This window comes from Schistocerca nitens, chromosome 1, assembly GCF_023898315.1.
Source record: "Schistocerca nitens isolate TAMUIC-IGC-003100 chromosome 1, iqSchNite1.1, whole genome shotgun sequence".
Taxonomy (NCBI): Eukaryota; Metazoa; Arthropoda; class Insecta; order Orthoptera; family Acrididae; genus Schistocerca; species Schistocerca nitens.
In genome coordinates, this window is record NC_064614.1 from 920,744,463 (window position 1) to 920,756,515 (window position 12,053).

The 12,053-nt window shown below is 43.6% G+C and overlaps 1 protein-coding gene across 3 annotated transcripts in view; it reads right to left on the reverse strand.

Annotated features, from left to right (window-relative positions):
* LOC126192404 (protein similar) overlaps positions 1 to 12,053 on the reverse strand; it is a 734,705-nt gene that overhangs the window by 337,232 nt on the left and 385,420 nt on the right. For all 3 annotated transcript variants that reach the window (XM_049932602.1, XM_049932600.1, XM_049932601.1), the window contains exon 2: positions 314 to 501. In XM_049932602.1, coding sequence (XP_049788559.1) covers positions 314 to 501 — 188 coding nt within the window. The remainder of the gene's footprint in view (positions 1 to 313; positions 502 to 12,053) is intronic.

The window sequence follows — 12,053 nt, forward strand, 5'->3', positions numbered from 1 at the left end:
AACCCTGGCACTGTAGAGGTCATCCACCCCATGCCTCAACAGATTATTAAGCTTTGGGTGATGATTGTAAAGATATTCACTAGAGCCACAAAAGTTAATGACACATCCGCCAAAAGTACACTCTGAAGGCAGAAATAAGTTCGTGAGGCGGCCATCTTTTAGATGTGACTGGATTTACTGCTGTATTTTGTGAATAGTTGGCTGACGTTTTATTTTCTAGATTCCTATTTTTTCTTTTTTTTTAAAAAAAGAAGGCAACTAAATTAAGACATAAATATAATTTTTTTCTTTGGAAGTCATAAAGAATACATACCAAGGCTGAGCAGGTCCCTAATCTTCAGATACGAAATAGCGAGCCTCATAATAGAGGCTTTGTCAAGTTGCGAAATAGCTGCCTGTGGCAAAGGTAATGCTTGTGCTAAGTTGGTGAAGATTTCAGTCTCACGGCTGCGTCGGCATCGCGCAGCATCTCTGGATTTCTCCTTTCGTTTTTCCGAATTCCTGAAACAGAGAAAAAATTATTAAGTATTGCTTGCATCTCAACAAAAAAGAAGCAGAATACCTTCTTTCGCACTATTATTTAACTTTATCGCAATCGAAAATATGTATCAAAAGTTAATGAAAAAAAAAGACCACACATTTCAGATACGGGGCTAAATCACAATGGACCATTAGTTACCACATAATGTACACTTGTTCATAAGTGTGAAATATGTTTTTACTGTAATTAAGATCAAAGTGCATCACAGACGGCAGAAACTGCACGGCTGTCAATATCAATATCATCATCAATCAGCGTGGTTTTGTGAAACGCTGTGGCACCACCGATGTCGTCCATACCTGCTTGCTTATTAACAAACACTGTGAGAAAATCTAATCATCATCACTTTACCTTCCTGGACCCGGAACACGCTTTTGAGCGAGTGCCACGTTATCTATGTGAGCATGAAAAAAATGGAAATGAACGCATGGCATTGTTGGTCGGGAGGCCCCAACCGGGGAAGTTCGGCCGCCAAGTGCAAGTTTTATTTCACTCGACGCCACAGTGGGCGATTTGCGCGCCGGTGATATGATGATGAGGACAACACAACACCCAGTCCCCCAAAAGAGAAAGTCTTCAACACGGCCGGGAGTCGAACCCGGGACCGCTTGCATGGTGGGGGGGGGGGGGTGCACGTACCACCCACTTAAGCAGGGTGAGCATGAAGACCCGAAGAACTAACTGAATGAGACTGGCTGCTCTAGATCAATCCTGAAAGTCGACTACTATCTGCTTCAAGAGCACCAGGTGATTCTGCTTGTTTCTGTGGGTACTCATTAGGGACCAACTCATCACCTCTTTCTGTTCATCATCATAATGGACACGGTGACAAGAGATCTTAAGATATTAGCACCTTGGACACTGCAGTATGCTGATTTTCCACGGGATGCTGCAGACAAGAATAACTTTCAACTACAATCAAACTGAAATGCAACAGACAAGGCACCAGGTCGTGCCAGGTGAAGACAGAGAGAAAAAAGGGCGGACTCTGCTATATTGCGTGACAAACGTTCACGAGGAAGGAAGACAAAGAAGGTTAGAGCCACTGCCTATTCTACATGCGCAAATGACAATCATGCAAACTGAAGTCACGTGCAGTAACCTATTGTATACATGTAGTATAACCACAGCGTCCTAGACAATGGGTCACAAAACTTCTACAGCTTTTCTGCTTCTTCACTACAGCAGCACCGCCAAGAGGCTGTCATGTGCAAGCATCCTGCGAAACGACTGTGTACTGACAATGGAAACTCCCCATCGCAACCCCCCCCCCCCCCCCCCCCCAGGTTTAGTGGTAAGAGGGCCCAGGGACAGTCCGTCAAAACCTGAACATAGATCAAGCACGAAAACAGGAATAAGTTGTACTGATCTGTGAAAAAAGAAGCAAAATAGAAACAGTGAACGGTCCAAGGAAAAGAAGTGCAACAGACAGCAGGGTGAAGCAGCAACGGCGTTGTGGTTGAATGGTTGTGTTGGACTGCCAAGAGGGCGAGTTGTGGTCAAACCTCCGTCGTACTAATTTTTTATTATGTTGTTCGCTGTATTCAAATTTGTATCCGTGTCGTGATGTAACGCCCGTCTCGCAAGGTTCGCAGGAGAGCTTCTGTAAAGTTAGGAAGGTAGGAGACTAGGTACTGGCAGAAGAAAAGCTGTGAGGACGGGGCGTGAGTCGTGCTTGGGTAACTTTTTCAAAACTGTTTCACAGGGGATGATTGCACTGCAGCGCCTACTTTAAAACGTTGCAGGAACGACAAAATGGCTGATACCGAAATAAGTGACCAAGGGATACAACAGCAATTGAAATCGCTCAACATAATGAAGGCCACTGGACCTAACGGGATACCAACAGTATTCCACATCGAGTACATGAAAGAACTTGCAACTCTTTTGGCACCAGTGTACCTTAGATCTTTGGAGGAGCGAAGTGTTCCGGACGATTGGAAAAAAAGCACAGGTCATTCCCGTTTCCAAGAAGGGTCGTCGAACATACACACAAAACTATAGACCTATATTCCTGACGGTAACTTGTAGAATTTTGAAACATGTTTTACCCTAGTGCATTAGGACATTTCTCGAGGCCGAAAATCTCTTCCATAGAAACCAACACGGATTCCGAAAACAACGATCACGTGAAGCCAACTCGTCAACGAGACCCATAAAGCAGAAGCTACAGCGCCGAGGTAGATATTGTGTTCCTTGACTTCCGGAAAGCATTCAATACAGTTCCACACTGCAGCCTAATGATCAAAATAGGAGCGCACGAAATATCAGACCACTTGTGTGATTGGATTGAAGACTTTGTCGCAAACAGAACACATCATGTCATTCTGAACGGATAGAAGTTTTCAGACACAAATGAAACTTTGGGCGTGCCCCAGAGGATTGTTAAAGGACCATTACTTTTCACAATGTACACTCTAAAGAAACAACGCGCCACGAAGGAATTATCAGCATGCGAAGGAAACCGGTAGATGTGGTGTACATGTACAGACAAATAAATGATTACAATTTCAGAAAAATTGGAAGCTTTATTAAACAGAAAGAGCTTCACAAATGGAGCGAGTCAGTGATGCTGCAGTCAACGTCTGACTCTTACGCAAGCAGTTATTCGGCTTGGCACTGACTGATAAAGAGTTGTTAGATGTCCTCAAGGGATATCGTGCTACATTCTGTCCAATTGACCCGTTAGACCGTAAAAATACCGAGTTGGTTGGAGGGTCCTGCCTATAATGCTCCGAACGTTTTCACCTGGAGAAAGATCCGGCAACCCTACTGGGCAAGGTGGTGTTTGGCAAGCAAGGAGGTAAGTAGCAGAAACTCCCGCCGTGTGAGGGCGGGTATCATCTTGCTGAAATGTAGGCCCAGATTGGCTTACCATGATAGGCAACAAAACGGTGCGTAGAACATCATCGATGTACTGCTGTGCTGTAAGGGTGCCACGGATGACAACCAAAGGGGTCCTGTTATGGAATGAAATGGCACTCCAGACCTTCACTCTTATAAATCGAGCCGTATGATGGGCGACAGTCAGCCTGGTATCCCAACGCTGTCTGGAGCGTCTCCAGACACATCCTCGCTGGTACTGGGGCGCAGTTTGAAGCAGGACTCATCACTGAAGACAACTGTACTCCAGTCAACGTGATTACAGGCCGAACATGCCAGACATCACAGCAAATGGGCTCGATGGTGCACAGAAGTCAATAGCACCGTGAGCTCAGTCCCCTTTCTGTGAGACGCGCCCCTTGTGGTCACTGAAGTACCAACTGTACATTGGATCGATGATAAAGACGAGTGCGGGGCTCTGATTGTTTCTCTGATGATTTCTATCTAGTTCCTTACGTTCTCTCATCCCTCTAGGTCGATCGCTTCCTTCTGAGCGCCGTGTTCGGCCATGTTTCGCCCAGTCCTGCCAATATCGTCGAACAGTGGCACTGCTCCTATTCAAATGTCAAGTACTCCAACCGGCTTCTTTGAGCCCTAGTACACGTCCTCTCTCAAATGCCCCCCCCCCCTAGAGTGTGTATAAATGATCTAATAGATGACGTCGGAAGTTTCATGGGACATCTTGCGGATGATTCTGTTGCACAGAAAGAAGGTGCGACGTTACAAAAGTGTAGCGAAATGCAGGAGGACCTGTAGATGATCGATTCCTAGTGCAGCGAGTGGCAATTGGCCCTCAACATAAACAAATGTAAAGTACTGCGAATGTATAAGACAGAAAGACCCTTTATTGTATGATTACACGATTGCGGAACCGTCACTGGAAGCAATTACTTCCATAAAATATATGGGACTATGCATACACAGCTATATGAGGTGGGTTGAGGACATAACATTGATTGCAGGTAAGGCAGATGCCAGAATGAGATTCATTGGAAAAATCATCAGCAAATGTAATCCATCAACAAAGGAAGTAGCTCACAAAACACGTTCGGCCAATACATGACTACTGCTCGTCAGTATAGGATCCGTACAAGATAGGAATGGTAGGGGAAATAGAGAAGATCCAAATAAGAGCAGTGCTTCCCGTTACAGGTTCATTTAGTAACCAAAGCGTCACAGAAATGATCAACGAGCTCCAGTGGCAGACACTGCAAGAGAGACGTTCAACGTCACGGTGTGGTGCACCGTCAGTCTGAGGCCCCATGTCACGGACTGCGCGGCCCCTCCCGCCGGAGGTTCGAGTCCTCCCTCGGGCATGGGTGTGTGTGTGTGTGTGTGTTGTTCTTAGCATAAGTTAGTTTAAGTAGTGTGTAAGACTAGGGACCGATGACCTCAGCAGTTTAGTCCCTTATGAATTCACACACATCTGAACAGTTTTGGTGCACCGTCGAAGTTCCGACGGCGCAGTTCCCTGAAGGGCCTACAAATGTAATGCTGTCTCCTACACATATCTCGCAAACAGAACATGAAGAGAAAATTACAGAGATCAGAGCCTACACGGAGGCTTACCAGCAATCGTTCTCCCTGCGAATTATTCGCGACAGGAGGAGGAGGGGGAGGGGTTCATAGTACCGTCCGCCGCAATGTGGCTTGCCGAGTATAGCTGTAGATATAGATTCTTCTGGATCTACACGCTTGCGCTTGGAGCACTTGCATCGCCTCAGCTGTTAAATGATTGCTGTTTTTGCGGCATTTTTTGCCGAGATTTTTCCGAAGACTATGGTATAACGTATTACACACATATCAAGTACAGTGATCGGGTAACTAATGAAGTGGCGCTGAATAGAATTTGGGAGGAAAGAGCTTTGTTAATGGAGGCAGTGTGGGGGCTAAAAGTTTTAGACGAAGACCAATGTTTGAATACAACAAGCACGTTCAAAAAAATGTAGGTTGCAGTAGTTACGCTGGACGGCGAGACTTGCACGGCGTAGGCTGGCTTGCAGAACTCCATCAAATCAATTTTTGGACTTAAGTACCTGCTCTGACTACAGACCTCGCAGCGGCCACTCTGCTTGGGGATCGACGGCTCTTTGAAGCTACTCTGCTTCGCAATCGGATGGTGATAAAAGTCAGTTACATGAATAAAGTCAACGAACCTTGTGTATTAATCCCCCTTTCACACTCACTAAATAATGTGCGATTATTTCCTGTGTCCTGGAGTACTTTTTCCTCTCCTACATCTGTGTGCGTTTCCTATTTTTGTTTAACGATGAAATTATCTTCCAAGTTGTCAAAAATCGAAGTTAAATCTACATCTTTTCTTTTTGTATTGTTGTCAGTTCTGTTGTAATTCCTCTTGTTACTAAATTGGCAAGTAGATTGTTCTTCTATATCAGACATAAATTATTTTTCTCTGTGAGTTGTCAGTCCAATCATACGGCTAAAGGAGGTAGTGCAAACAAAAAAATAGTCGTATGTAAACCTTTCTAAAGAGCGTCTATTAACCTTCACTTAAATTATAAAAAATGCTTGAAATATATGTAGTTCGATATCAAAGTTTTTGGGCAACGGTCATTGTTTTTCTATGTAAGACTAGTTGAATATCTAACCATGAATGGTGGTGCGGAAATAAAAAAAAAGGTCGAATACATGAGACCATATGCCGCTCCGCCTTCTATCGCGCCAAAGAAAGGGCGTGGTTCCCGGATATTGCTCGTGATGACTAGGTGTTGTGTGATGTCCTTAGGTTAGTTAGGTTTAAGTAGTTCTAAGTTCTAGGGGACTGATGACCATAGATGTTAAGTCCCATAGTGCTCAGAGCCATTTGAACCAACCGGATATTGCTGATAGTGGTTGAATAAATGTCAGAGTATATCATTGAATGTTGGGTGAAATGGACTTGTTCAATATCGTTGTGCAACATGTGGTTCTAGATTTTACAAGCCAATCAAAATTCGTTACCATTCTAAGCCATATATTAAAAATAAGGACCTTGCAGATGTAGGTTCAAAATTTTAGTGACGTATCTGTTTTTTCACAAACTGACGTTGACAAATGCAAAAAAAGCGATGTTGGAAATATTAAGACTACCAAATAAAGTAAAACAAAAACGGGACAGAAGAGGATCTTATCATCAGCGAAAACTTTTAAATGAAACTAGCAAAGTAAAATAATGTACCAATTTTTTTTTGTAAATCAAGGGGACTTTATACGAAGTTACAATAATAACGAACGACTAAATTCTCATACTGTTATACTTGCAGCTTTCTTAACGATGGGAGGTGGTTGGTATGTCAGCTTCACGAAGTAAATAAAATCGCCACGCAGGTTTCTTTACAGTTCTGGTTTAAATGCTATCGATTTCGAAACCACAACGCTCCATATTCAGGAACATAGATGGAACAATCGTTGTACACCCTCAACATACTAAGGCAGTAGATGTGTATTCGTACTTGTTGCTACATAAATGGATGAGCAAGTGATACGTACTGCGGATGTGTATCAATTGCTGCACCTTTGTGCCTAAAGATGGAGCCCTGTCACTTAGAAATAGATAACATTTTAAATCGGAAACCACCAAATACAAGAGAATGTAAAGTGAAATAAAAAGAAGGGGACATTTATTTATTTCTCGTGTCAGAAGCAAACATACAACACTTGGATACACAACTTAATTAAGAACACAACAGAAGCATTAAATATATTAGACAACTGTAGACCAGAACTTCGTGACCTCAGTGCGCTCGTCGCAGCTTTTGCAAAGTCCTCGACGGTGCAGAAGACTGGGCATAGACGACACTGCAACATGTGGCTTGAGGTCTGCTTGGCCTTACACACTCAAAGAACACAAGACTCCACTGTAAGACTCCACCTCTGGAGGTTAGTTCTGCTCAACGTGATACCAGGACGGAGTCGGTTGAGTGACTTGGGCTCCAGCACACCATGTCCGTAGCCTTGTTTGCTGTGTTGCTGCTGTATAAGTTCCTCAACTGTCTTCAAGGAAGTCTTTCTGGACTTCAATAGTGGATGTCCTTCTTGGTAACACAGGACAAGCGCTGATGTTACTTTGGTCTTGTAATTTCTGGCTGCTAGTTCCTGTCGAATGTCAGGAAGTGCGATTCCAGCTAGACCACATACACAGAGGTGGAAAAGTCACAGGACACCTCCTAATATCGTGTCGGGCCTCCTTTGGCCTGACTCGACGTGACATGGACTCAACAAGTCTTTTTGGAAGTCCCCTGCAGAAATAATGAGTGATGCTGCCTTTATAGCCGTCTGTAATTCCGACAGTTTTGTCGGTACAGCATTTTGTGGACGAGCTGACCTCTCCATTATATGCCATAAATTTTCGGTGGGGTTCTTGTCGGGCGATGTCGTGCTGTTAGAAAAGGCACTCGCGTCGCTCGACTGGTGCCACAGCCCATTAAGGCCACATTTCACCGCACTGTCCAAACGGATACATTCGTTGTCTCACATTGATTTCTGCGGTTATTTCACACAGTGTTGCTTGTCTGTTAGCACTGACAACTCTATGCAAACGCCGTTGCTCTCTGTCGCTAAGTGAAGGCCGTCGGTCACTGCACTGCCCGTGGTGAGAGGTAATGCACGAAATTTGGTATTCTCGGTACACTCTTGACACTGTGGATACCGGAATACCGAATTTACTGACGATTCCCGAAATGGAATGTCCCATTCGTCTAGCTCCAACTACCACTCCACGTTCAAAGTCTGTTAATTCGCATCGTGCGGCCATAATCACGTCGGAAACCTTATCACGTGAATCACCTGAGTAGACACTTGTATAGATGGCGGAAAGTGCAAAAACTGCAACACATGAGCGTTCCTTGGAAACCGTCCAGAAACACCCACAAAAAAAGAAGGGGATAAACATCATTTGTCTTCTTCCGTGAAGCTTAGTTAGCGTTTTACAACCGGCTACCGAAAGAAAGAGAAGGTAGGGGGGCGAGGGGATATGTAGCGATGGACATGGTTTCACACAGCTGTATCGTAACTCTACCAAATTCAGGAGCAGAACTCCTCGAACACCAGCGACGCACAGATAAGGGCTGTGGCGACTGTGACGTTATTGGAGCCGTCGTTCCTGGAAGGCGCGCCCTGCAGAGCCTTATTTCGCAAACAAGCCACAGCGTCCACACCTGCCCTGAGCATCGTCCGCCACCGGAAGCCGCTTCTGCAAAATCAGCAAACACCGCCGTCACACGGCGGACACGCCGGCGTTTGCGAGCGCTCACACGCTGCGCCAACGAGACTAAACAGCTTAAGAGAATGAGAAATATGCCGATTAATTACCGTACTGCCGCAGGCCGCGGTGGCCGAGCCGTTCTAGGCGCTTCAGTCTGGAACTGCGCGACTGCTACGGTCGCAGGTTCGAATCCTGCCTCGGGTATGGACGTGTGTGTTGTCCTTAGGTTAGTTAGGTTTAAGTAGTTCTAAGTTCTAGGAGACTGATGACCTCAGATGTTAAGTCCCATAGTGCTCAGAACCATTTGAACCGTACTGCCTCAGCACGATAATGTAACCGTGAGCCGGAAAGCAGTCAGGCTAAACTCACTTCCCTCTTGCTGCTAGAGCATACACGAAAGTAGTCTGAAAGTTTAATGTGTCCTTGTTCTATAGCCAGTGAGTGTGACCCTGAAGTCTTCTGCATTGAAATTACTCCCTCATAACTAACAGCTTTAATGTTTTCTTATACAGAGAAATATTGCCACGGGAGGGTAGCAGCCTAAGATTCAACACCAGCGACGGGGGCGGTGAGAGAGAGAGAGAGAGAGAGAGAGAGAGAGAGAGAGAGAGAGAGAGAGAGAGAGAGAGGGGGGGGGGGGGGTAGGTGGGTGCGGAGAGACACAGGGGGCGGCGGATTTAGAGACTAAATATTACGTTATTTGTTGAGAAAATTGTATTACAATTGCGAACCGATTCAGTGACAGAAAGAAACGCGTATAGATGCTATGAGCACAGGAGACTCTTTTCTTTAACTAATAAATGTCTGTATTTGAAAAAATGGTACACTAACAGCGAGGCACGCCCATTGAGATGATAGTTACGGTTCCATTCTAATTCTCTCATAAACATGATTGTTTAATAAATAGCGTCGCGACTGCTTAAAATGACTTTCCATGAACGGACTGAACGCAGATAGTACATATAAAACACATATTTACGAGCAGTTAGATGAAATGCAACGTTACAATGAGTAGAAAAATCAGGGAAAACTAGAAAATCGGAACAATCTCATTAGAACGAAAACGGCCAACTTCTTCACGGTGGAACCCCACAAACATTTTGTAGACTGTTACCGCCGCAAAGCGTTGCAGTCGTACAACTTCTCTACGTTCTCACTGAGCCGATACGATATGCGACACGATAGAGGATGTGAATCGCGATAATGTGCAAAATCAAACCGCATTGGTGGAGCGCAAAGACATGTAGTTGAAGCGACTTATTTGGTTCACGATGGAACTACAGCGATGCTCCTCGCACCTGCATCGTGCGATACACGGGGAAGGAAATTTTAATTCATATGATATGCCTAAAAAATTTGAGGCACTGAGAACCATAAGCGCCCAAAGTACAGAATAAAAGTTCTGAGTAACATAAATGTTTGTGAAAATCAAATTTATACACAAACTATCAGTCACATCTGTCTGAACTGTTTTTAACCACGTCTCAACATCCTATCATTTCTACCAAAAAAATAATAATGTACCCATTTTATGCTATGAAATACTAACTAATATTCAAGATATATTTATTATTCTTAATTCACGAAGTTCCGATGTATAGGCTAGAGAAAAAAGCGTCTTTTGATAGTTGTAAAGCTTTTAATTATTGTGAAACTATAGTCACACCATAAAAAACAGATACTAAATTCAGACACACGCAATTATGACCTACTGCAACACTTCGTGTCCTTGTTATCGTCATTTTCATTAAGCACATTTGTGGGCTTGGGGTTCAGATGAAACAGCCAGTACACCTCGAATTATGAAGTATTAGTAGGCTACTACGCACATGATGTACTCGTATACATTAAATTATGTCGTCGAGTCTAGAGGCTGCCAGTGACGCGCCACACGCGAAGATATCGGCGCCTGCCGTGTATTGTTGCTTTTAGTATCGCTCCTGTAGGGACACGAGTGTCCCTTGGATAAGCGTCGCGTCGCGCGACCTTTACTACAAAGTGTCGTATCGCACAGCGTATAGTCTCAGTGAGAAATCGCTCTCTCAGAATCACGGAAATTTTGTTCGTCTCACACTCCTCCCTGACCGTTTTAGCTCTTCCATTTCTCTTTTCAATACCTAATAAAGTGGTTCGCTCATTTTTCCATGTGGAGTTTCACAAGAGACCAGCCCATTAAGCTATACAGAATAATAATAATAATAAAATTATTATTATTATTTTATTATTGCAAATGACGTCGCTATGTTGGATTTCGTATTTTGTCACTACTAGGGCACTTCCCAACTGCCTAGGATTGCGTGATCTATCGATAGATAATAGGCACAGATCCCAGTAAAGTTGCTTTTCCGTGTTAACTGATTCTTCCTTTGCTTCTTGGTCTAATAATTTCATACTAGCAAACGAAAAGCACAATAGTGTGTATGTTCTACATTATTAACTGCAGAACATGCACAATATTGGGCTCTTCACTGTTAAGTGGCCTCTTGTAGTTGTTAGATGAATACTAAATATATCGACTGCACGGTCAGAAAATGGCATTCTTTTGACGGATTTTATGCAACGCGGTTCAACAGTTGTATCTTCGTCCCAGAAAGGGTAGCCTCCATTTTTCACTTTGTGCAAGGAATCTGCTGTGACCTCGACATCGATTTGACGTTAAAACTCCAGCCTTCCGTCTTTAAACCGTCATCTGTATAATGAAACTCATTTGCGTAACGTGTGAGATTTTATAAGAGCAGCACATACATTACGCTACAGTTAAACTTCAGAAATAAGTAGGTTTTTTTCACTTAAACAGACATGTACTCAGTTTCAACTCTATTACAGTTTTCTCCAATGCTTAGAATGTAAGTAAAACGTATAAATGAAAACAAATGTACGCAGTGCTCGATAAATGATCTTCGATAGAAACGGGTCACGGCGGTAGAATGCAGAGGGTAATGAAATAAACACCCTTTGTAATTAAAAAACTAAATATGACTTTCCGTGGATTTTTAAGGATCTCAAATAACAACAAAAAGAAATCGATTACACCATTTTTATGTGGAATAACCTGTATGAATTGTTTTCTGGGCAATGCTCATACACTTCTGTCAGTCACTTATAGCAATACAGACAGCAGCACTAAATTCTTAGTGGGACGAGAAATAAATCGTTTCTGATCCGAAGAAATTGTTTCGACATTCGGCTTTCTATTAAAAACACAAAACCAGGATGATTAAACCTGTACTTAACAGCGTTATTTCTTGAATGCGAATCAAATCACCCTGTGTCATCTTATTCTGGCATAAAATGTTAAGTTCAGTTTATCTTAGAAGGCCCACGCATTTTCCCGACAGCGTTGCTGTAACAGCGGTAAATCAGAGGGCAAGTTCAGGTATACAGCGCGTTATTATTGGTGGGCCTTATGGCGGTAGTTTAACATAT